We start from the raw sequence: 25833 nt of genomic DNA, 5'->3' as shown, positions 1-25833 counted from the left end.
TCATGTAGAAGCTCTTCTCTCTGAATCATTCAATATCTGTGTGATTTAAACTCAACAGGACTGTTGCTGAAAGACCTGCGTGTGTTTAGTGTCCTAGTAAAAACAGAAGAACAGAAATGGTGAAAGTAAAAATGTATATTCTGAATGGTGTTGGTCCTGCTGTTGTTCTGACAGGGCATTGGTTCCTTCAGTGTTCATTCAGTGGATCTGGATATGGACGGGATCTCAGTCATTCAGAAGAGCTCTGAACATCCTGAACAACACAAATCTGACTGCCTTAAATAACAATTAAACTGATATTGCTTCTGTAAATATAACATTTGTCTATAGATTTTTCCCATGTTTTAACATTTGTCAATCATGAAGAACAAAAATGATTTTTACCTTATTAAAAATATGTAATGAATCAAAAACATTTGAACAATGACATTTAGACTTATTCATTTCTGTACTAAATGTGAAATAAAATGTTATAAGGTCATGTTGATGCTTGAATATTTTACTTGTGTTTTGATTGTACTGTATATCACATTAAGATTAAATAATTAAAGACTCCTGTGGGGAAAATTAAGTTGGTAGTATGTCTATGTGGTGTTTTTAATTCGCTTTAAGACAAGTCAACAGCACTGCTGAGTATTTTCAACTTAAGCGATTTGGAACTGCAGTTCTCTACGTCACAAACAAGTATCATCGATGTACTAGTTTCTTGTTTAAACATATATAGCTGAATTAAACCAGTATTTCCACTTGCCTTTGTGTTGCGTTGACTACACTAAAGTTGAGCGAGTGGATCAGGTCTGAACTGCTGTGAGTGGAGGCGGGGACTGATTTGCATATTCATTAATCTGCTTATACTAAACGAAGCAAGGGTGTAGAGTTGCGTACAAACTACTTTAGGGCATGAAAATTATTTTCACAACGTTTATGTTGTTTATCAAATATGAGTTTTAATGGATAAAATTATTGACTGCAGGGAGATGAAATTCTGCAACTTGCAACTGTTAGCAGTATACTTAAAGTATATGATATCTATTCATCATGGGATTAAGAATAGTTTAATATTAAATTATGAGTCACTTTTTAAAATACCTAGATTTAAACATTTCACTTTTGAAAAAATTCCTAACATCTTATTTTTGTGTGTGAGTAAATCAACCTCGAAGATCATCTTTGCACTCTTCTGTACACCTGTAGCCACTCCCATGATCTGAACACCTGTGTGAAAGCCCAGAAAGATCAACACGAGTTCTGCTGAACCTACATTTACTCTGGAACTCCGATTGAGACAGTGTGAAGTAAAATGGACTTAAGTAAAATGGACTTAAGTAAGCATTTTTTTTTAATTATTTTAAAAAATAAACGTCTTCCTCGTTAATTCATAGTAAAAATGACTTTTAATCAAACTCGACGTGTTTACTGTTTCTGTGAGACATTACTACTGCTTTCACTTTCATATTGGTCGATACAGTTAATAATAGTTTTGTAAGCTTGCTTTTTGTTCTCTATAAAATCGCTTATGCTTATAAATATGATTTGTTGCGGATTGCATTTAAGTTTATTTTCAGAATACAGTCATGTGATTTAAAGTGTGCGGCTGTGCAACTGATTGTGTCAGGTGTGCGCGAGAGAGATTCATTAATTTAGTTCGGCGGTTTTACTTATTGCATGTTATTAATATATATATATTTTCTGAAAACATGTTATTTTTTTCAACAAATGGCAATTTGGGCCTGAGTTTTATGTAATCTGTATTTTTGTTTTCTCATGATTAAGGAAATTAAACGATTAATTTCTTCATGATTTAGTTAACCATGGACGATGATTAACTGAACTCAATGAGGCATTTATATTATAATTAGCATATTTTAGTACAGCTTTCTTGTTAAATGTTCAGAAAACACACAACAGGATAAGTGTGTTTTGTTCTCATGTTTCAGGTCGCGCTCAACATCTCTCAGATCTGAGGATTGTGTTGATGGGGTATAGAGGAGCTGGTAAGAGTTCATCAGGAAACACCATCCTGGGCAGAGAGGAGTTTGACTTAAAGAGATCTGCTCAGTGTGTGAGGAGACATGGAGAAGTAGCAGACAGACACATCACTGTCATTGAAGCTCCAGGATGGTGGATAAATTACACTGTAGAGGAGAGTCCTGAGATACTGAAACAGGAGATTGTGCTCAGTGTGTCTCTGTGTCCTCCAGGACCACACGCTGTACTACTGATCATACATGTGAACTCTGGATTTAAAGAGACTGAGATAAAATCAGTGCAGGATCATCTGGATCTTCTCAGTGAGAGAGTCTGGAGTCACACTATAGTTCTGTTCACTCGTGGAGACTCTCTGTTAGACACATCTATAGAGCAGCACATTGAGAGTGAAGGACAGGATCTCCAGCGGCTGCTGGACAAATGTGGGAACAGGTATCATGTTCTCAACAATCTCAACAGGAGTGACGATACTCAGATCAAGGAGCTGCTGGAGAAGATTGAGGAGACAGTGGCACAAAACAACGGCTGCCATTTTGAAATAGACAGAGAGATTTTACAGGAGACGAAAGAGAGAAGAAGAGCAGAGGAAGAGAGAGCAGAAGAACGAATGAAGAGGATGAAGAAAAGGAGAGAAAACATCAGATCACAGATGAGTGAGTCGATATACTTTATAGAGCAGATATTCACACTGAGTATATGAAGTAAATCATGAAAATGTAACAGTCACAGAAATAATATCAAGAAACTTCTCGTTATAGAGTGCCCCAGGGATGACACATTTTTGTAGGCCAACCCGGAAGTTAGGGCGCATGGGTTCCCTCGGGTGAAAGCCTATGCATTTTTCCCATATACTTTTGGAAAATCGCAGAAAATAAGCTCTGTGTTTAACAAAGGGTTATGACACTTACACATTTTGTCTATCAAGATAATCTTTACGAGTTAACAACATTTATAGATTTTGAAGCCTAAATAAAGTCGTCAGAAATAAAAGGCTAACAGTAGGCTATAAATGGACTACAGCACACCATGGTCGTGGATCAACGTCGTCATCACCAAGCTTCCTCAAACTTTATTTAGAAAACAATTTTATTTAAAAACATGCTCGCTGATTATGATCTGTGCTGTTATGAATACTTTTCCACTTTTTCATAAGAAATGCTGTCCAAATGTCCTGTTTTTAATGATGACGTCTAAAGTCCCCGCCAAAGGAAGTAGTCCCTTTTAGCAACCGCCGATTTTAAGACACAGTAAAAGTTTTAAAAAAATCACAAGTGGGTTATAACTGGTGTGTTTTATGTCATAGATCAAAACGTGAAAGTATTTAGAGGCTTTGTTAACCACAGACCTTATTTCAGGCGATTTAGCAAAAACCCATTAAAAAACCCATAGACTTTACGGCGTTGGAACCGAAAGTCCTAAAATGCTAACTCGCTTCCGGGTTTTGCCTACAAAAATGCGTCATGCCTGGGGCACTCTATTAGATTAATTCCCAATAACAGTGACGCTCCTAAAATCTGTTACTGAAAGAAATAAACACTTTCATTTCTTGAACAATCCTATTCTTCACAGGGTGTGCTTTTGAAAATGGAAATCGTTTTACTTAATCGAAAATACAAAAAAACCCAAAAACAATCAAAAAATAACTGCAATTAGCTTGTCTTGAATATAACTCAAAGATCATCTTTTCATCTATAGACACGCTCATGTTTGTCTGTTCTGAAGCAGCAGGAAGTGAGTCTCGTCAAACACACAAAAGAACATTACAAGTAAAAACTACTAGACTGCTGGAGGATCGATATTTCATTTGGAGCTTCAAATGAGGCAAAAACATGTCCAGTAAAATGAACATTCGTTTTGCACTTGTGATAGAAGCTATTTTTATGAAAGAAAAAAAGTCAACATTTACAGTTTTTAGTGGGACTTTTTTTTTTTTTTTTGCTTGCTTTCCAGTAAATGAATGTAAATGTAATACAGTCATATCTTTGCTAAAGTCAAAGTTTATTTATAAAGCACTTTTTTAAAACAGCAAGTGTTTATCGAAGTTTTGTACACACATTAAAAAAAAAAAAAAAAATCAAAGATACAAAACAATCAACATCACGAAAGACGACACTAAGACACAAAAACAATAATAGAAAGCAGCTCTCACAGCGTCAAATGCCAGACTATAAAAATTTGTGTTTGAAAAAAAGTGTTTGAGCCTGTCTAACGTAGAGGGGCAAATTATTCCAAAGCTTCGGGGCGCCAATGCAAAGGCTCGGTCACCCCTCTTCAGCTTTACCCGTGGTACAGCTAAAAGCAAATGGTCAGCAGACCTAAGCGCTCTTGATGGAGCATACAAATTGATCAAGTCAGAAAGATAGTGCTAGTGCTAATAGACATCAGTGCATTGATAACACTTTCCCAGGTGTGAACACACACAAGAGAGAGATTTATTCTCTGGTTTAGAGCACCAATTTAATTATTTTAATACTTCCTAAAAACATTATTCTAAAGCTATTTGTAATTTAGTCTTGATTAATCTGTGTTTTCTGTGATCTGTTATGTTGTGTGTGCAGATCACTGAAATTAAGCAATTTTCTTTTCTACATAATTTTCCATTGATAACTTTTGCTCAACTCTGATTTGAGAGTTGATTTAATGTGAGATACACTTATTTGTGATTTTTATCAATAATGTGTAGTTTGACACTCATACAGATATGGTCAACTTTATTTCAGTAACTCTTTTCCACAGATAGAGAGATTATTTTAAGAGTTTGTTCACCTAAAAATGAAAACTCTGTCATCATTTACTCGCCTTCATGTCGTTCCAAACCTATAAGACTTTCGTTCATCTTCTGAACACAAATGAAGATCTTTTTGATGAAATCTGAGAGATTTCTGTCCCTCCAGCAGCTACACAAATTACCAAACTGATGCTTCAAAAAGTTAATAAAGGGATCATAAAACTATGAATTGAGCAGTTCAGTCCACATTTTCTCAAGAGACTCGATCGCTTTTATATGATGAATAGATTGAATTTAGGCTTTTATTCACAAACATTGATCAACTCACACATTTGGGGTGCGTTCAGCCCTGACAAAATGTTGCAAAACGTTTTTTAAACTTAAACGGTGGTGCGTTGAACACCCTGTTCTGATGACGCAGGAGTTGCAACTACGGCAGCTGAGAAGGCCATTCTTTGTGTTCTTTTTGAAGAGATTTCAGAGCGTGGTGAAATCGGTATAAATACATGTTTAATACTGCAGAATACACTCGATGTTACAGTCACTGCTCTTGCCGTCCAGAATAAAAGAGAACATCCCAATCGAGTAAAGGGATTTGTGGAAACTTCTAATTATTGTGGTCCAACATTTGCCTCGCATTTCAGGATGAAAAGACAAACATTTCAGGTGAAGGATAATCCACTTCTTACCTCCGAGACTGTGTTGATCTATCTTATTTTTATTGTGAGTATTAGGCTTATCATTATTGCTGATCACTGTTGTTGTGCTATGATATTGTAATATTTACCATTAATCAGAGGAGTATAGAAAAGTTTATTAAAGTGTCACTTCACAATACAATAGCAAAATATATAAGTAGGCCTATAATATTTTTATGTTACATTAATACCCATTGTGCGAATTGTCTCTTTAATACCCCGTGGTTTATATACATTAGGACTGTTCAACGATAACCGTGGTTATCGTGTACAAAATAAAAGTCTGTTTACGTAATATATGTGTGTTTGTTTTGTGTATAATTATTATGTATATATAAATACACACACATACATGTATATATTTAAGCAATATAAGCATGTATGTATAAATATATAAATATATTTATATTTTTATATATTTAAATTATATATAAATGTAAATATTTGAGTAGAAATATAAGATATTTTTCTTAAATATATACATGTATGTGTGTGTATTTATATATACATAATAATTATACACAAAACAAACACGCATATATTACGTAAACACAGACTCTTATTTTGTACACGATAACCACGGTTATCGTTGAACAGCCCTAATATACATCTTGCTGCTCATTGGGCTGACATTTCTGACACACCGACCAAACAAAACGTATCTCAAACCCGTTGCACACCGTTTCCAGGAAACCTGTCGTTTAACCTGGAAAACGTAGCAAAACGTTGTGCACCGGTTTGAGCTTGAACGTACCCCAGTTGTGGTAAACAGAAGCTCAAGCATGTTCGCTTGATGTGCGAGAACCAATGAGGTTCATTCTCGTGTTATGCATCACGTTTGAGCTTCAGCAAGAACCAATGAGGTTCATTCTCGTGTTACGCATCACGTTTGAGCTTCAGTAAGAACCAATGAGGTTCATTCTCGTGTTACGCATCACGTTTGAGCTTCAGTAAGAACCAATGAGGTTCATTCTCGTGTTACGCATCACGTTTGAGCTTCAGTAAGAACCAATGAGGTTCATTCTCGTGTTACGCAGCACGTTTGAGCTTCAGCAAGAACCAATGAGGTTCATTCTCGTGTTACGCATCACGTTTGAGCTTCAGTAAGAACCAATGAGGTTCATTCTCATGTTACGCAGCACGTTTGAGCTTCAGTAAGAACCAATGAGGTTCATTCTCGTGTTACGCAGCACGTTTGAGCTTCAGCAAGAACCAATGAGGTTCATTCTCGTGTTACGCATCACGTTTGAGCTTCAGTAAGAACCAATGAGGTTCATTCTCATGTTACGCAGCACGTTTGAGCTTCAGCAAGAACCAATGAGGTTCATTCTCGTGTTACGCATCACGTTTGAGCTTCAGCAAGAACCAATGAGGTTCATTCGCGCATCAAGCAAATATGGTTGAGCTTCTGTTTATGTGCGCTGATCAATATTAATATGTGAATAAAAGCCTAAATTAAATCTGTTCATCATATAAAGTGATCGAGTCTCTTTAGAAAATTTGAACTAAACAGCTCCATTCATATGGATTAGTTTTATGATCTCTTTTTTGAACTTTTTGAAGTGTCAAAGTGTCATCTGCTAGAGGGACAGAAATGTCTCAGATTTCATTAAAAAAAAAAAATCTTCATTTGTGTTCTGAAGATGAACGAAAGTCTTACGGGTTTGGAACGACATGAAGGTGAGAAATTAATGACAGAATTTTAATTTTTTAATGAACTAACCATTCAAAGAAGATTTAAGATCTCACCCACATTAAGAAGTGTGTTTTCTCTTCTGTTTGTTGCAGGTGAAGCTCAACATCTCTCAGATCTGAGGATTGTGTTGATGGGTAATAGAAGATCTGGTAAGAGTTCATCAGGAAACACCATCCTGGGCAGAGAGGAGTTTGACTTGAAGAGATCTGCTCAGTGTGTGAGGAGACATGGAGAAGTGGCAGACAGACACATCACTGTCATTGAAGCTCCAGGATGGTGGATAAATTACACTGTAGAGGACAGTCCTGAGATACTGAAACAGGAGATTTTGCTCAGTGTGTCTCTGTGTCCTCCAGGACCACATGCTGTACTACTGATCATACGTGTGGACGATGGATTTAAAGAGACACACAGAAAAGCAGTGCAGGATCATCTGGATCTTCTCAGTGAGAGAGTCTGGAGTCACACTATAGTTCTGTTCACTCATGGAGACTCTCTGTTAGACACATCTATAGAGCAGCACATTGAGAGTGAAGGACAGGATCTCCAGTGGCTGCTGGACAAGTGTGGGAACAGGTATCATGTTCTCAACAATCACAACAGGAGTGACGACACTCAGATCAAGGAGCTGCTGGAGAAGATTGAGGAGACAGTGACACAAAACAACGGCCGCCATTTTGAAATAGACAGAAAGATTTTACAGGAGGTGAAAGAGAGAAGAAGAGCAGAGGAAAAAAGAGCAGAAGAACGAATGAAGAGGATGAAGAAACAGAGAGAAAACATCAGATCACAGATGAGTGAGTCCACATACTTTATAGAGCAGATATTCACACTGAGTATATGAAGAAAATCATGAAAATGTGACAGTCATAGCAATAATATCAAGAAACTTCTCGTTATTAGCTTCTAAAATCTGTTCCTGAAGGAAATAAACACTTTCATTTCTTGAACAATCCTGTTCTTCACAGGGTGTGCTTTTAAAAATGGAAATCGTTTTACCTAATCCATAGAAAATACAAAAAACCCCAAAAACAATCAAAAAACAACAGCAATCAGTTTGTCTTGAATATAACTCAAACATCATCTTTTCATCTATAGACACGCTCATGTTTGTCTGTTCTGAAGCAGCAGGAAGTGAGTCTCGTCAAACACACTTTGAAAGAACATTACAAGTAAAAACTACTAGACTGCTGGAGGATCTATATTTCATTTGGAGCTTCAAATGAGGCAAAAATATGTCATGTAAAATAAACATCAGTAAGATTTGCACTCGTGATGGAAGCTATTTTTAAGAAAGAAAAAATGTCAACATGTTTACAGTTTTTGTGTGACACTTTTAATGCTTTCATATTGGTCACTAAATCTAAGCAGTCACAAATTGTGTTTTTGTCTTTCTTTCCATCCAGTAAATGAATGTAAATGTAATACAGTCATGTGTTTGCTGGAGCTAATAGACACCAGTGCATTGATAACACTTTCCCAGGTGTGAACACACACAAGAGAGAGATTCATTGACTGGTTTAGAGCACCAATTTGATTATTTTTAATGAATATACTTCCTAAAAACATTATTCTGACGCTATTTTTAATTTAGTTTTGTTTAATCTGTGTGTTCTGTGATCTGTTGTTTTGTGCAGATTAATGAAATTAAGCAATTTTCTTTTGTCATTAAATTCATAATTATTTTCCATTGATAACTTTTGCTCAATTTTGTTTAATTAATGTCAGATACACTTACAGTCAAACCAAAATTTATTCAGACACCTTGATCATTTCATTCATTAATTCAGTTTATTCACTTTAGTTTAAAAATGGTAATAAAATATGACAAGATCTCAGAGTTAAACTGTGTCAGAAAAAAAAAAATCTCAATTATATCTGATACCACTTAAGCAAAACATGGTCAGGTCAAAGTGTCTGAATTATTTTGGGGTATAATATGTCACAGCTTACTTTATTTTGCTATCTTCACTTACATAAATGAACTATAGTGTCCTGAACCCACTAGTAAAATATATCAAAGATATCAAACATGTTTGAATAATTTTTGGTTTAACTGTATGTCATCTTTATCAATAATGTGTAGTTTGACACTCATACAGATATGGTAAACTTTATTTCAGTAACTCTTTTCCACAGATAGAGAGATTATTTTAAGAGTTTGTTCACCCAAAAATGAAAACTGTGTCATCATTTACTCTCCTTCATGTCGTCGTTAACCTATATGAACCTTTCGTTCATTTTCTGAACACAAATGAAGATCTTTTTGATGAAATCTGAGAGATTTCTGTCCCTCCAGCAGCTACACAAATTACCAAACTGATGCTTCAAAAAATTAATAAAGAGATCATAAAACTATGAATTGAGCAGTTCAGTCCACATTTTCTCAAGAGACTCGATCGCTTTATATGATGAATAGATTGAATTTAGGCTTTTATTCACATAAACATTGATCAACTCACACATTTGGGGTGCGTTCAGCCCTGACAAAATGTTGCAAAACGTTTTTTAAACTTAAACGGTGGTGCGTTGAACACCCTGTTCTGATGACGCAGGAGTTGCAACTACGGCAGCTGAGAAGGCCATTCTTTGTGTTCTTTTTGAAGAGATTTCAGAGCGTGGTGAAATCGGTATAAATACATGTTTAATACTGCAGAATACACTCGATGTTACAGTCACTGCTCTTGCCGTCCAGAATAAAAGAGAACATCCCAATCGAGTAAAGGGATTTGTGGAAACTTCTAATTATTGTGGTCCAACATTTGCCTCGCATTTCAGGATGAAAAGACAAACATTTCAGGTGAAGGATAATCCACTTCTTACCTCCGAGACTGTGTTGATCTATCTTATTTTTATTGTGAGTATTAGGCTTATCATTATTGCTGATCACTGTTGTTGTGCTATGATATTGTAATATTTACCATTAATCAGAGGAGTATAGAAAAGTTTATTAAAGTGTCACTTCACAATACAATAGCAAAATATATAAGTAGGCCTATTTTTATGTTACTGTAACGATTCTGTACAGGTTTAATCAATTTATGGGTGAAATATATGAATATAATAAATCATAAAGCTTTATGATTAATTATGATGCATATACCGACACAAGGGGGAATTAAACATATATTGTGAATTAATTACAACGAATTATAATCAATTACATATATGATAAGTTCTGGTTTAATAATTATTTAGAGAAACTATATTAGTTTGTCCAGCAAAGCGTTAGCTCCTCACAGACTATTATAAAAAGGAAGGTTATTCTCTGGCCACGAGAATGCACTCCCTGTTCTAGCATCAAAGCGTAAAGCGATGGTGCTGGATCGAAAAACGTTAAAGTGACCTGGTTTTTGTTGAATGAGCAACAGAACAGTCAAGCATGAATAATGTGTTTAATATATGAAAACTACTACTACAGAGGTTATACGTCTAAATATATATAGCCTACAGGATATACACGTTTATACAAGAGCGAAAGTAAAAGCAGGAATAGAAAGAAGACAAGTAGCAAAACTTACTAACAGTCCTTGAGAGCCAGCACAGAAATCAGTTTCATTATCTAATAGAGAAACGGTAGTACTTGCATCCAGGGTTCGAAATGACTTAGGACTCTTGGGGGGTCCCCTAAAATTTAATTATTAAAGGTTTAAAAAATATAAATTAATAGTAAATAGATATATTTAGTTATATTTGTATATTAGATATAATTAATAAACAGATTGTCTCTTTCAGGGGCGTCATGCACTCATTATTTTTGAGGGGGCACGAGTTATTTATTTATTTATTTTTTCAAACTGAATTATCATGAAATACCTTACTTCTCACCTTTATAGATTATGATCTATAGTGGGCGATGGTCAAATTAACCTAATATTGTAATATGCATAAAAAACCTGTCTGTTTACTTAATTAACAGATATGGATGTCGTGCCATAACATATTTTTAATACGACTGAGTTATATATATATATATATATATATATATATATTTATATATTTAACATTGCAAGTTAATGTAAATAAAAACATTGCAAGTTACATCATCAAAGAACATTTTCACTGACAGTCTAGTTCTAGCACTCTCAAAAACTCCCATTAAAATCACTGAAAGCATTTTTTCTCATTGGAATATATAAATTGATTATATGTCTGTTGTTGTTCTTGCGTTTTATTCTGAATGGATATATTATGTTATTTGTTATGTGTTAAAAATAATTAAAAGTTGAAAAAAAAAATCACTGAAGCTGTTTATACTGTGAAATTAATATCTTACCGATTCGTACACATATTTGCACTTTGTTCAGTCAGCGAGCGAGTGAAGAAAACACCGGCATTTTAGCGATGACTCATCTGAACACCTCTGATTGGTCATTGCATTCATAAGCTCAACAGCATCGTGTGTGATTGGTTATACAGTCTATGGTTATAATGCAGAGCTTTACAAACGCGTCTGTCTCTGGCTCAGCACCAGCCAGCGAACGCAGCCTGGAACGCAGCATAATACCGGGAATGACACGCATCCGTTTTCTTTCTCTGACTGCGTTTACGGGGAAACTCGTTGAGACGGGCACTTTGACTTATTTTTTCGAGCACATCGTTAATTTTTTTTCGTTCAAACACAAATAGATAAGAAAGACAAGGGAATTCGGCGTTCACGAACTTCACGTGCTGTCTGCGACTGCGTGGCTCTGTGCGCCGACAGACAGACCAGTCGACATTTGGATGTTTAACAAATATATAGCCTACTGATACAGCAAAGACAACGTCGGCAGTATTGACGGCAAAATAGGCTACAGCATATTTCGTTCTGTATTGACGGAGTTTTTTTAAGCAGAATTTGATGCAGTTGCACATACCATAGAGAAAATATAGGAATTCATTTTTATAAAAGCCATTTATTCGTTGTCACCTCGGAAAAATAAATTCTTCTCTCAGAAAAATTAACTTTACTCTCTTGTCAACATACTGTGCGCGCGGCGTGCACTCCATTTGTGGAGGCCATTTATGTCACGTCACTATATATAAAAAGCAATCATCCATATTCTGACTTGGTGAAAAGAAACATATTTTTTTTCTTAAGGGACATTTCAGTCTTGTGTCTGACGTTTAATTACACATTTTAAATGGCAAATTCTGGTAATAATAACATATAAAGAATGCGTAAATGATGGTATAATGAAATTACCAGCACATGACGTTGCTGCTACGTTGCCAGTAAGTCATGGAATGACCATTATATTACGAATAGAGTACGTATCTGGAACGTCCTTGGTTTTTTTTATAACGTTAGGAGATCGTACTGACGACGTTGTGATATGGTAATTTGATGGTAATAATATTACGGACATACAACGTTGTAGTTACGTTACTAGTAAGTCATGGAATTACCAATATATTACGAATAGAGTACGTATCTGGAACGTCCTTGGTAATCTTATAACGTTAGGGGGTCGTACTGACGACGTTGTGATATGGTAATTTGATGGTAATAATATTACGGGCATACAACGTTGTAGTTACGTTACTAGTAAGTCATGGAATTACCAATATATTACGAATAGAGTACGTATCTGGAACGTCCTTGGTAATCTTATAACGTTAGGGGGTCGTACTGACAACGTTGTGAGATGGTAATCTGAAGGTAATGAAATTACTGGCATGCGACGTCGTAGTTACGTTGTCATTTAGTAAGTCATGAAATTACCAAAAAGTACGAATACATTACGTAACTGTTACGTCGTGCGTTAGCTGGGTAGGCGGGAGGCGCCGAAAAGCGCGCTGTTTTTGCATCCTCCCTGATATCTACAATTTCCCCCAACAACAGCCATGTTATCACATAAGCACAATTTACCCTTGAAAAAAGTCGGTGATCTTTCTTTTTCCTCTTTTTCTCTCCATGTGCAGGATTCTAAATTAAAAAAAAATAATATTTGCTTCCTAGATAGCTTACCAAGCTCTCATGTAGCCTACTGTACATTCATGCTCAAATCACATTCACTTTAATCAACTCACAGACTTGAATTAAGTCCTGATTTATCTTTCGTAATCACTTACTGGACAAGTAGGTTGTTAAAGGGTTACTTCAGGATTTAGCATTAAGCTTTGTATTAGTAGAATACCACTAGTATTTTCGAATTAGCGTGCATTCCCCCTTCATATCAGCCCGAGATGAGATTTATGCATTTTTATTCTGTAAAAAAAGCCTCCGATGACGCAAAAATCGTCATTTTGCGTCATCGGAGGCTTTTTTGGCCAGAGGCTTAAAACTACAGCCAGTAATAGCAGGTAGTTCCGCATTTTTTCACCACGCCCATACACATGCGCGTTTGAGGTTACTCACAGACATAGATCAAAGATTTTATCAAAAGTGGGTGTCAATTATATTTTTAAGCTTACAGTAATTAACTTTATTTTGTCTGCACTACATCAGTGGTTCATCTCGCAAATTTAATCGGTCTCTGCAGTCATCTCAACCAATACAGCAAAAGGCTTTTGTGGTAACGTTAGCATAAATAGATAAATAAACTCAGTTTTACAGAACAGAGGCTTTACTTTGATAACAGTCAACTTACATGCAACTTATATGTAATTGTCTATCTAACGTTACTTTGCTAAGTTTGCAGTTTTACTGCTACCTACAACACTACATATAGGCTACTGTGTTATCAGTCTAGTATCAGCGAGTCTTACCTCTGGGCGAATACGCTTAGTGCCAGATGCCCACCCAGCTAACACACGACGTAACAGTTACGTAATGTATTCGTACTTTTTGGTAATTTCATGACTTACTAACTGACAACGTAACTACGACGTCGCATGCCAGTAATTTCATTACCTTCAGATTACCATCTCACAACGTCGTCAGTACGACCCCCTAACGTTATACGATTACCAAGGACGTTCCAGATACGTACTCTATTCGTAATATATTGGTAATTCCATGACTTACTAGTAACGTAACTACAACGTTGTATGCCCGTAATATTATTACCATCAAATTACCATATCACAACGTTGTCAGTACGATCTCCTAACGTTATAAGAAAACCAAGGACGTTCCAGATACGTACTCTATTCGTAATATAATGGTCATTCCATGACTTACTGGCAACGTTACAGCAACGTCATGTGCTGGTAATTTCATTACCATCATTTACGCGTTCTTTATATGTTATTATTACCAGAATTTGCCATTTAAACTGTGTAATTAAACGTCAGACACAAGACTGAAATGTCCCCTAAGAAAAAAAAATGTTTCTTTTCACCAAGTCAGAATATGGATGATTGCTTTTTATATATAGTGACGTGACATACAGCGCGCGCCTCCACAAATGGAGTGCGCGCAGCGCGCACAGTATGTTGACAAGAGAGTAAAGTTAATTTTTCTGAGAGAAGAATTTATTTTTCCGAGGTGACAACGAATAAATGGCTTTTATAAAAATGTATAAAGTTAACTTTGGAAAGACGCAAAACCTTTTTTTATTGTTATGTTTACGTTAGTGCTGGTGGCCGTTAGAGTTGCCATGGCAACCGGGAAAACATTCAAGCTGCTGGAGAGGACGGCGTCGACGTTTCTCCGTGTTTCTCGTCAGTTTTATAGCAATAAGTTCAACAACTGCGTCAGATTGGTTAAGTAACATTACCCACAGTCTACCTTAAGTACTTTATGTTAATATTTTCACCTCTGTGATTGAACGTCTGAAATATATGTTGGCAAAATGGTACGCTAGCATAGCATATGTTTTTAATGATACTGAGTGCAAAACGTCTTGAATGCTTTTATTTTATGTTTCGCTGTAGGCGATATGTTTTTATTTAGTTTGGGTGTATTTCATTATTTTTATTTGGATTTTTGTTCATGTTCTGCATGTTTTTCTAAATAAATGAATTGAATTCATTTTGAGCTCTACATTCATTGTTCACAGCTGTTGGAATAGCCTTTAAATTAATTTGGGCAAATGAGGACATAAATTAGGTTAAACTACTGCATGTCCGCCCGTAGAAAAATAAATAAATATAAAAATTACCAACTGATTACCAATACACAACCAATGATACACAACGTTGCCACGACGTCGCAGTTACTAACTGGCAACGTCACAAAGTTACGTTGTGGCAACGTATCCGGGAATTTCACTTTTCCGGTTGAGACAACGTAACTAGTTACGTCGCCACGACGAAAGTTTGGTCACCAAATTACGTTGAAGTTACGTAACAGTCACGTATTTTGGTTAGCTGGGCAGGCTGTTCGTCCTCTGGGAAAGTGAATATAGAAGGTATCGCGGTGTCCTTCAGAATGGTTCTCTTCATTGCAAGGATATTTGGTTCGTAGTCCTCGTGCTTGAAATGGAGACTACATATTCTGCGTTTTTTATGTATTCTATAACGGTGTCATCTCCAAACTTCGGGTGTTTGATGGCCCGCAGTCACTGTTTACATCGCTCCAAATCTTTAACTTAATCGGAAAATGATGGAAACTTACTTGTCCTTTCCTGGTTTTGGGTGTACATCCAGGTACAAAGCAATTTAGCACCATTTCGCTGTAAATGTATGAACTAACTCACGATTTATTTGTTTGAATTTTGGTAATGCCGCCTGTAACCGATAGGCGTGGTTTGGGCGTGGCCTCGCAAGGGCAGCAAAACAAGTGCATTCTGGGAGTTGTTGTCTTTCATCCACATTAGTCAAAAATACATTTTCTTCCTTTTCTCAGTCTAGAAAGCTCCAAATTCAAAAATAATTTCACATTTCTACTACATAAATGACCAATTTTAAATACACATTCATCTTTCCAGGGGTGAAGTACCCCTTTAAGCTAGCTTTGAATAACTAGTCTAGCTGCTAGGTCTGCTGTTAGCTGGTAGATCATTTGGCTTTATACACATAAGTTACAGCTAGCAAGAAACGTTGACAAACGTACTCTTCTAATCATTACACTGGGTATCTAGTTAATGCAACTTTTGATATAGGAACTCGAACTCCTAATATTTTACTATAAGCAATTATGGAGATATTAACACAATCGAAGCCCTTGAAACGTATCGAAACGTGAAAGTTAGTTTCGCCGGAGATGGTGGTCCCGAAAGATGAGCGCGATGGAAGCGTGGTCGACGTGACGTCCGGGAGAGACGTGCGTGAGTGGGCGATGGATGATTCAGGGGCAATCGGGAGAACACAGAAGAAAATCCTGGTGCTCCTCTTATGACAGACAAGCCGACACACCTCTTTGGGGTGGAATAGCCAATGACATAGGTGCAAAGTTGGTGGGAAAACATTCCTTTGTCTTGTCTTGTGGCTCAATTTGCATAATTTATGATATTTTAGATCAGGGTACATTTTCCTTCATAGTACCATTAAAAATAGAATAATGCATTTTACAGAACTGTGACATACATTGGTAAATGAGGCATAAAGAGAGCTTTACATAGACACCAAGCATGTCATGTAAGAAAAGCATATAAAAGAAGTTATAGTTTACAGTCAAATGTAATCGTTAGAAATGACACTAGCACAACTACAATCCTAGCTAAGCTTATACAGTGGGAATAACTATATGCGATTTGACATACAACGACGGTTACAATTATATTTGCGGGTACAATCATATTTGTGCATACAATCTTCATGCATGTCTGTGTGTGTGGGTGTTTGTGGTTGCGTGCGTGTATTTCCTGTGCGTGCCCAGCTTGCCGTAATCCGATGCGAGGTGGCCGTGGTCCCTTTGAAGTCGCGAGGGAAATGTTCAGGAATTTATTGAAGCAGCAATAAAACGGGTCTCGTGATCTATTAGTGTCCGCCAGGCCAGGGCCAATGTGAGATTTACAAACACAGTTCAGCAGGCTAAAAGCATTCTGAAAATTCCAAAGTTGGTTGGCCAAGACTGATTCTTGTACAGATGCTACATTACATTAATACCCATTGTGCGAGCTGTTTCTTTAATACCTCGTGGTTTATATACATCTTGCCACTGATTGGGCTGTCGTTTCTGACACACCCACCAAACAAGAGAAAACGTATCTCAAACCCGTTGCACACCGTTTCCAGGAAACCTGTCGTTCAACCCAGAAAACATAGCAAAATGTTGCTCACCGGTTTGAGCTTGAACGTACACCAGTTGTGGTAAACAGAAGCTCAAGCATGTTCGCTTGATGTGCGAGAACCAATGAGGTTCATTCTCGTGTTATGCATCACGTTTGAGCTTCAGCAAGAACCAATGAGGTTCATTCTTGTGTTATGTATCACGTTTGAGCTTCAGCAAGAACCAATGAGGTTCATTCTCATGTTACGCAGCACGTTTGAGCTTCAGTAAGAACCAATGAGGTTCATTCTCGTGTTACGCATCACGTTTGAGCTTCAGCAAGAACCAATGAGGTTCATTCTCGTGTTATGCATCACGTTTGAGCTTCAGCAAGAACCAATGAGGTTCATTCTCGTGTTACGCATCACGTTTGAGCTTCAGTAAGAACCAATGAGGTTCATTCTCACGCATCAAGCAAGTATGGTTGAGCTTCTGTTTATGTGCACTGATCAATATTAATATGTGAATAAAAGCCTAAATTAAATCTGTTCATCATATAAAGTGATCGAGTCTCTTTAGAAAATTTGGACTAAACAGCTCCATTCATATGGATTAGTTTTATGATCTCTTTATGAACTTTTTGAAGTGTCAAAGTGTCATCTGCTAGAGGGACAGAAATGTCTCAGATTTCATTAAAAAAAAAATCTTCATTTGTGTTCTGAAGATGAACGAAAGTCTTACGGGTTTGGAACGACATGAAGGTGAGAAATTAATGACAGAATTTTAATTTTTTAATGAACTAACCATTCAAAGAAGATTTAAGATCTCACCCACATTCAGAAGTGTGTTTTCTCTTCTGTTTGTTTCAGGTGACACTCAACATCTCTCAGATCTGAGGATTGTGTTGATGGGTAATAGAAGATCTGGTAAGAGTTCATCAGGAAACACCATCCTGGGCAGAGAGGAGTTTGACTTGAAGAGATCTGCTCAGTGTGTGAGGAGACATGGAGAAGTGGCAGACAGACACATCACTGTCATTGAAGCTCCAGGATGGTGGATAAATTACACTGTAGAGGACAGTCCTGAGAGACTGAAACAGGAGATTTTGCTCAGTGTGTCTCTGTGTCCTCCAGGACCACATGCTGTACTACTGATCATAGATGTGGACGATAGATTTAAAGAGACTGAGAGAAAAGCAGTGCAGGATCATCTGGATCTTCTCGGTGAGAGAGTCTGGAGTCACACTATAGTTCTGTTCACTCGTGGAGACTCTCTGTTAGACACATCTATAGAGCAGCACATTGAGAGTGAAGGACAGGATCTCCAGTGGCTGCTGGACAAATGTGGGAACAGGTATCATGTTCTCAACAATCTCAACAGGAGTGACGACACTCAGATCAAGGAGCTGCTGGAGAAGATTGAGGAGACAGTGGCACAAAACAACGGCCGCCATTTTGAAATAGACAGAAAGATTTTACAGGAGGTGAAAGAGAGAAGAAGAGCAGAGGAAGAGAGAGCAGAAGAACGAATGAAGAGGATGAAGAAACAGAGAGAAAACATCAGATCACAGATGAGTGAGTCCACATACTTTATAGAGCAGATATTCACACTGAGTATTTGAAGTAAATCATGAAAATGTAACAGTCACAGAAATAATATCAAGAAACTTCTCGTTATTAGATTAATTCCCAATAGCAGTTCACAGTGACGCTCCTAAAATCTGTTCCTGAAGGAAATAAACACTTTCATTTCTCAAACAATCCTATTCTTCACAGGGTGTGCTTCTGAAAATGGAAATCGTTTTACTTAATCCATAGAAAATACAAAAACAAAAAAAGAGCAAACAATCAAAAATCTACTGCAATTAGCTTGTCTTGAATATAACTCAAAGATCATCTTTTCATCTATAGACACGCTCATGTTTGTCTGTTTTGAAGCAGCAGGAAGTGAGTCTCGTCAAACACACTTTGAAAGAACAAGTAAAAACTACTAGACTGCTGGAGGATCGATATTTCATTTGGAGCTTCAAATGAGGCAAAAATATGTCATGTAAAATGGACATTCGTAAGATTTGCACTTGTGATAGAAGCTATTTTTATGAAAGAAAAAAAAGTGTCAACATTTACAGTTTTTAATGGGACACTTTTTTTTTTTTTTTTTTTTGCTTTCTTTCCAGTAAATTAATGTAAATGTAATACAGTCATATCTTTGCTAAAGTCAAAGTTTATTTATAAAGCACTTTTTTAAAACAGCAAGTGTTTATCGAAGTTTTGTACACACATAAATAATAAAAAAAAATCAAAGATACAAAACAATCAACACCACGAAAGACGACACTAAGACACAAAAACAATAATAGAAGGCAGCTCTCACAGCGTCAAATGCCAGACTATAAAAATTTGTGTTTGAAAAAAAGTGTTTGAGCCTGTCTAACGTAGAGGGGCAAATTATTCCAAAGCTTCGGGGCGCCAATGCAAAGGCTCGGTCACCCCTCTTCAGCTTTACCCGTGGTACAGCTAAAAGCAAATGGTCAGCAGACCTAAGCGCTCTTGATGGAGCATACAAATTGATCAAGTCAGAAAGATAGTGCTAGTGCTAATAGACATCAGTGCATTGATAACACTTTCCCAGGTGTGAACACACACAAGAGAGAGATTTATTCTCTGGTTTAGAGCACCAATTTAATTATTTTAATGAATATGGGTCAAAGACATTTAGATGTCTGCATCAACAGAAATTTACAAAAGTGATTTTATATACATAGAAAGCACATTAAACGCAAGTAAAATATGCATAAATATGATTTTTGTTGGAAATATGTCTGACAAGATTGTTACACTGAATGACATTTTAGTGGATGTTTTCTGTAAATCATGGTATGATATTTGATTTTTGCTCAGAAAAAAACAAACAAATTAAACAGGACCCATTCTGATGTAATGAAAAACAACAACAACAACAACAACAACAATTCAAAGCTGTATTACACTTGTTTTGATGCTTGAAAACCCTTTTTCGTCTTTGACCCATATTCTTCCTAAAAACATTCTGACGCTATTTGTAATTTAGTCTTGATTAATCTGTGTTTTCTGTGATCGGTTATGTTTTGTGTGCAGATTACTGAAATTAAGCAATTTTCTTTTCTCCATAATTATTTTCCATTGATAACTTTTGCTCAACTCTGATTTGAGAGTTGATTTAATGTGAGATACACTTATTTGTGATTTTTATCAATAATGTGTAGTTTGACACTCATACAGATATGGTCAACTTTATTTCAGTAACTCTTTTCCACAGAGAGATTATTTAAAGAGTTTGTTCACCTAAAAATGAAAACTGTGTCATCATTTACTCTCCTTCATGTCGTTCCAAACTTATATGAAACTTTCATTCATCTTCTGAATACAAATGAAGATCTTTTTGATGATTTCTGTCCCTCCAGCAGCTACACAAATTACCAAACTGATGCTTCAAAAAGTTCATAAAGAGATCATAAAACTATGAATTGAGCAGTTCAGTCCACATTTTCTCAAGAGACTTGATCGCTTTATATGATGAACAGATTGAATTTAGGCTTTTATTCACATAAACATTGATCAACTCACACATCATCTGTGGTAAACAGAAGCTCAAGCATGTTCGGCTGATGTGTGAGAACCAATGAGGTTCATTCTCGTGTTACGCATCACGTTTGAGCTTCAGTAAGAACCAATGAGGTTCATTCTCGCACATCAAGCAAATATGGTTGAGCTTCTGTTTATGTGCGCTGATCAATATTTATAAAAGCCTAAATTAAATCTGTTCATCATATAAAGTGATCGAGTCTCTTTAGAAAATTGGGACTAAACAGCTCCATTCATATGGATTAGTTTTATGATCTCTTTAACTTTTTGAAGTGTAAAGTGTTAACGTGTCATCTGCTAGAGGGACAGAAATGTCTCAGATTTCATCAAAAAAAAAAAAAAAAAAAAAAAAATCTTCATTCCTGTTCTGAAGATGAACGAAAGTCTTATGGGTGTGGAATGACATGAAGGTGTGAAATTAATGACAGAATTTAAATTTTTGAGTGAACTAACCCTTAAAGAAGATTTAAGATCTCACCCACCTTAAGAAGTGTGTTTTGTTCTCTGTTTGTTTCAGGTGACGCTCAACATCTCTCAGAGCTGAGGATTGTATTGATGGGGTATAGAAGAGCTGGTAAGAGTTCATCAGGAAACACCATCCTGGGCAGAGAGGTGTTTGACTTGAAGAGATCTGCTCAGTGTGTGAGGAGACATGGAGAAGTAGCAGACAGACACATCACTGTCATTGAAGCTCCAGGATGGTGGCTGGATGACACTGTAGAGGACGGTCCTGAGATACTGAAACAGGAGATTTTGTTCAGTGTGTCTCTGTGTCCTCCAGGACCACACGCTGTACTACTGATCATACGTGTGGACACTAGATTTAAAGAGACTGAGAGAAAAGCAGTGCAGGATCATCTGGATCTTCTCAGTGAGAGAGTCTGGAGTCACACTATAGTTCTGTTCACTCATGGAGACTCTCTGTTAGACACATCTATAGAGCAGCACATTGAGAGTGAAGGACAGGATCTCCAGCGGCTGCTGGACAAATGTGGGAACAGGTATCATGTTCTCAACAATCTCAACAGGAGTGACGACACTCAGATCAAGGAGCTGCTGGAGAAGATTGAGGAGACAGTGGCACAAAACAACGGCCGCCATTTTGAAATAGACAGAAAGATTTTACAGAAGATGGATGGTAGAAGGAAGGCAGAAGAGCGACTGGACAAATTGAGAAAAGACATCAGATCACAGACCAGTGAGTGAAATCATAAAATTGTATGAATATTATCTACACACAGTCTCAGATGCATTTCCTCCTCATTGTTCTAGAGCTTTTCAGATGTAATTATAAATAGTTTAAAAGTGTCCATCACACAGACCTCATGTTGAGCTCTAACACTCACTAACATCTCTTACAGTCTTCATTTTTCTATGATGGTTTCCCATCCTGATACTGACTAGGTTTGACCCTGTTTAGCTTCATTAGGAAACCAGGGGCCTGTAACATGAAGCTGGATTAGCTGGCTAGACAGGTAAGTTTCAGATTAGTTTGTGCCAATCCTGGGTTTGAGGTACCATGAAAGTGACTTGGCTTTTAGCGGAGTTCATCACCAGAGTAACTTACACTCCATGGCAAACCTGCTCCGGAGCAGGTTAAGTTCTGGTTCAGAGATCTCAAACCGAAATTGGGCCAATCGGATGTGAGCTAAATGAACTGACACATCCAACGCAATAAAGTCACTCCCCCAGTTTCTCTTCCTTCAAATTAAATATAGTAAAAAAATATTTAACAATGAAATTGTCTGGCTTTAATGATACCTAGAATTATTTTATGATTTATATAATTATTATATGATATATTATTATTAATCCAATACACAAGCAATTTTAGTTTAACAGTTATTATTAAGCATTTAGTTTCAATAACTATTAATATATACAGATCATATGTAATATAAATAAGCTGTAAATAAACTATGACTACATGTGACCTTACATGTTTGAGTTTGTTTCACAATGTATTATTAACTATATAAACTAACATCACAAGCACTGATAGAGCAAGATAATCTTTTATTTGTCCTCTTTCATGGACAAGCATTTTCATTAGCGTAAATGAGTTTAAATACTTTTTAGAGATTAATACATTTTTTTTTAATCTCTTAAACTTCAGCAAAAGATTTCTGAATCGCGCTGGCTCTCTCGCAAGAAGTTATTCACAGTTCTCTCTGTTATAAGGCATGTGATTGGCTGTTCACCACTGATGTCACGGATTCATGTGCACGCGCTCCACAAACTCAGGATCAAAGCCTGAGTTGACAGAGAAAGTTGATGATCAGCATCATGGTACCAACAAAGCCAGATTTAAGTGGTTTGGTTTTGTCAACTCGAAAATAATCCTATAAACCCGAGTTTGTTCAACTTCCATCATGGTACAGGCCCCAGACAAGAGCTGCAGGGTCAAAATAAACAACTTGAATATTGTAATCATCTAATATCCTGTTTCTGTGTGAATCAAAGTGCTGCAGTGAAGTGAATCCTCAATTGACTCATTTTGAGTTGACAATGTTGACAATTTGAATGAATTACAGTCACATGAACTGATATATTCCTGAATATATTCCTTCAATGTCATGTCAGTTTCTTTGGATAAAAGTGTCTGTCAAACACATTAATGTAAATGTTTTTTCTGATCTGCTTTCATTATTATAGTGAGTGGAGATGATGGATCTGATTCATGGTCTCTGAGAAGTTCAGCTTACGGTTCATTCAGATCACAATCAGGAGCAGATACAGTTTTCAGTTCATCACGATCCAGAGATTCATCTCTCACAAGTTATGAATCAGGGAACATAAAACGATGTAACAGCATTGAATGGCCACCACCAAACAGTGAGTGTCTTCTGTTTTATTTGACACTTTCAGTAACTTTAGTTTCCCTGTGACATTTTTTAAGCATTAGAGCCTGTGATTTCCATGAATCCCTTCTGCTTTGTTGTGAAATGTATAATATTTAGTTTATATTGTTGTAAATTTGTCACCACATGTTTTTCCTCCTAATAAAATTTGGATCCTTTCTACATCTCTTTCCATTTCATCAATCATTACACAAATAGCAATGTTGATACTTTAACTGAGGACAATAAATGCAAACCTGATATGAAAAAAAAAAAAAAAACATATTTAGTGTAACTTCCTTAGGATAATGATCAACATTTTCTGAAGGATAAGCACCTGTTTTTACTAATAATTTGTTCTTTAGACCTTTTGACAGTTTCAGACTCTATAAATCTTTATGATCAACTTTATATACTTGCAATAAATAGTGATCAGGCTTGTGATAAAAATGTTTCTAAAACAGGGACCAAAAAACGTATTTGTATATTGTTTTAAAGAGCAGCAGATAATGATTACCAATAAGCTACATTATTTTTAGGAACATATTGAGTTTTAAATGTTATAACTTTGTTCTATAACAGTTTTAAGCCATTTTCTGATTTGTTTTGTTCCCACAGTGAGTGGAGATGAGCGGTCGGACACATGGTCTGTGGGAAGTTCTGTTTACGGTTCATTCAGATCACGATCATCAGCAGACAGCGGTTCAGTTTTTAGTTCATCACGCTCAAAAGTCTCATCTCACAGCTCAGGATTTGGGTCTTTGCGGTCCATCCCGGAGTCTGTGGAACATTCAGGAACCAGACGAACACTTGCTCTGCCCAAGATCTCAAAACTTTTCCCAAGAGTAAAGAAGGATGATAAACATGAAGACGACACTAAGAAAACTTGAATTATATCAAATTAATGAAAGAGAAATTGTGTCTTTAAATGTTGACATTTATAGTTTTGACAATATTTAATGATAAACATTATTAAAACTAAAAATTATATGCAGTTGTTTTTACCTTGAGTAATTCACATTAGCAGAGCTGTAACAAATATATTGATATGTAATTAACATTGAAATAGTGCAGTATTTTTTGATTATTTTGTCATAGATTTGTCAGTTAAACTTTCTGTATAATTCTGTATTAATCCCAGATTTCTGTTCATGTACACAGACACAGAAGCTTTGCTGTCTACTGTTGACAAATGCAGCTCGCTTCTTTTGAAAGCTAAAGTGTTTTAGCTGCTATTTCTGTATTGTTTATGATTTGAAGCTGGGCAATTCCAGCGTTATGGACGTGACATTTGGAGTCAAAACTTGAAATATAAACGCTCAAAGAATGCATTTAATAGCAACATATTGAACCGTCTATTTATATATTCATAATCCCTTACTAAAGGAGTCCAGACATTAGAAAAATGTCAGTCTATTCAACTGTTTTATATTTTAGATGAGGGAAATATACAGCGTTACGGACGTGACAAAAAAAAGTCACTAAGTTTTGGGTGACAACATATTTTTTAAGAATTCTGTGAATTACATTGCACAAACCAAAAGTAATACTGCCCACCGAATGAAGAAGGGTTGGCTCTCCACAGAGCATAAAATAATAATTTTATTTCATTTTTCGTGTTCGCATTAATGAGGAAAAAACAACGTTACGGATGTGACCGGTCTGAAAGCGGCACAAAAGACTGCTTTAAAACTGCTTTAAAACTTTCACAGAGACCTCAAGCAAGCATTTAAACCACCAAATATTGAAATCTGGGATACCAGTATGGTAAGACTCCACAATTTTTCAACTTTTTACTAAACTTTATACAAATGTAACGTTATACTCTGTAGTGCAAAAGGTTATGGATTAGACCACAATGTCATAACGTCCAACGGATGTGAATTTGAACAGTAACAATATTATGAAGGCAAAGTAAAAATAGCTTCTTTTTTCTTGTTTTTTTTTTTTAAATGTACATTATTTAACTAACACGCATAACATTGTCACATGATACATGTCATGGTTGCACACTGGTTACATGAATGGAAAGACACATTGCAAGATCTTTTAATCTGAGGACAGAATTACAGAGGAAAAAAAAAAAAAAAAAAAAATTTTTCATAATTAATATTAGGGCTGCCCTCGACTACTGATTAATTGACTTGTGTTTTCTGTATTTTTGGCCGCAGAGAAGAAATCGTCGATGCTAACTCCTCATCTCCACAGTTAGACCATATTCTCGTTTCATATGGATTA

At 36.3% G+C, this 25833-nt stretch overlaps 1 protein-coding gene across 1 annotated transcript in view; it reads left to right on the top strand.

Annotated features, from left to right (window-relative positions):
- The first annotated feature begins 1315 nt into the window (after positions 1–1315).
- Positions 1316–25833, top strand: part of LOC137015595 (uncharacterized) — a 76338-nt gene continuing 51820 nt past the window's right edge. Inside the window, exons 1-4 of the mRNA XM_067380643.1 lie at positions 1316–1325; positions 1938–2642; positions 7204–7908; positions 18002–18706. Coding sequence (XP_067236744.1) covers positions 1316–1325; positions 1938–2642; positions 7204–7908; positions 18002–18706 — 2125 coding nt within the window. The remainder of the gene's footprint in view (positions 1326–1937; positions 2643–7203; positions 7909–18001; positions 18707–25833) is intronic.

This window comes from Chanodichthys erythropterus, chromosome 24, assembly GCF_024489055.1.
Source record: "Chanodichthys erythropterus isolate Z2021 chromosome 24, ASM2448905v1, whole genome shotgun sequence".
In the NCBI taxonomy this organism is placed as follows: Eukaryota; Metazoa; Chordata; class Actinopteri; order Cypriniformes; family Xenocyprididae; genus Chanodichthys; species Chanodichthys erythropterus.
The sequence above is the reverse complement of the archived record's forward strand: the minus strand, read 5'-3'. Positions and strand labels throughout refer to the sequence as shown.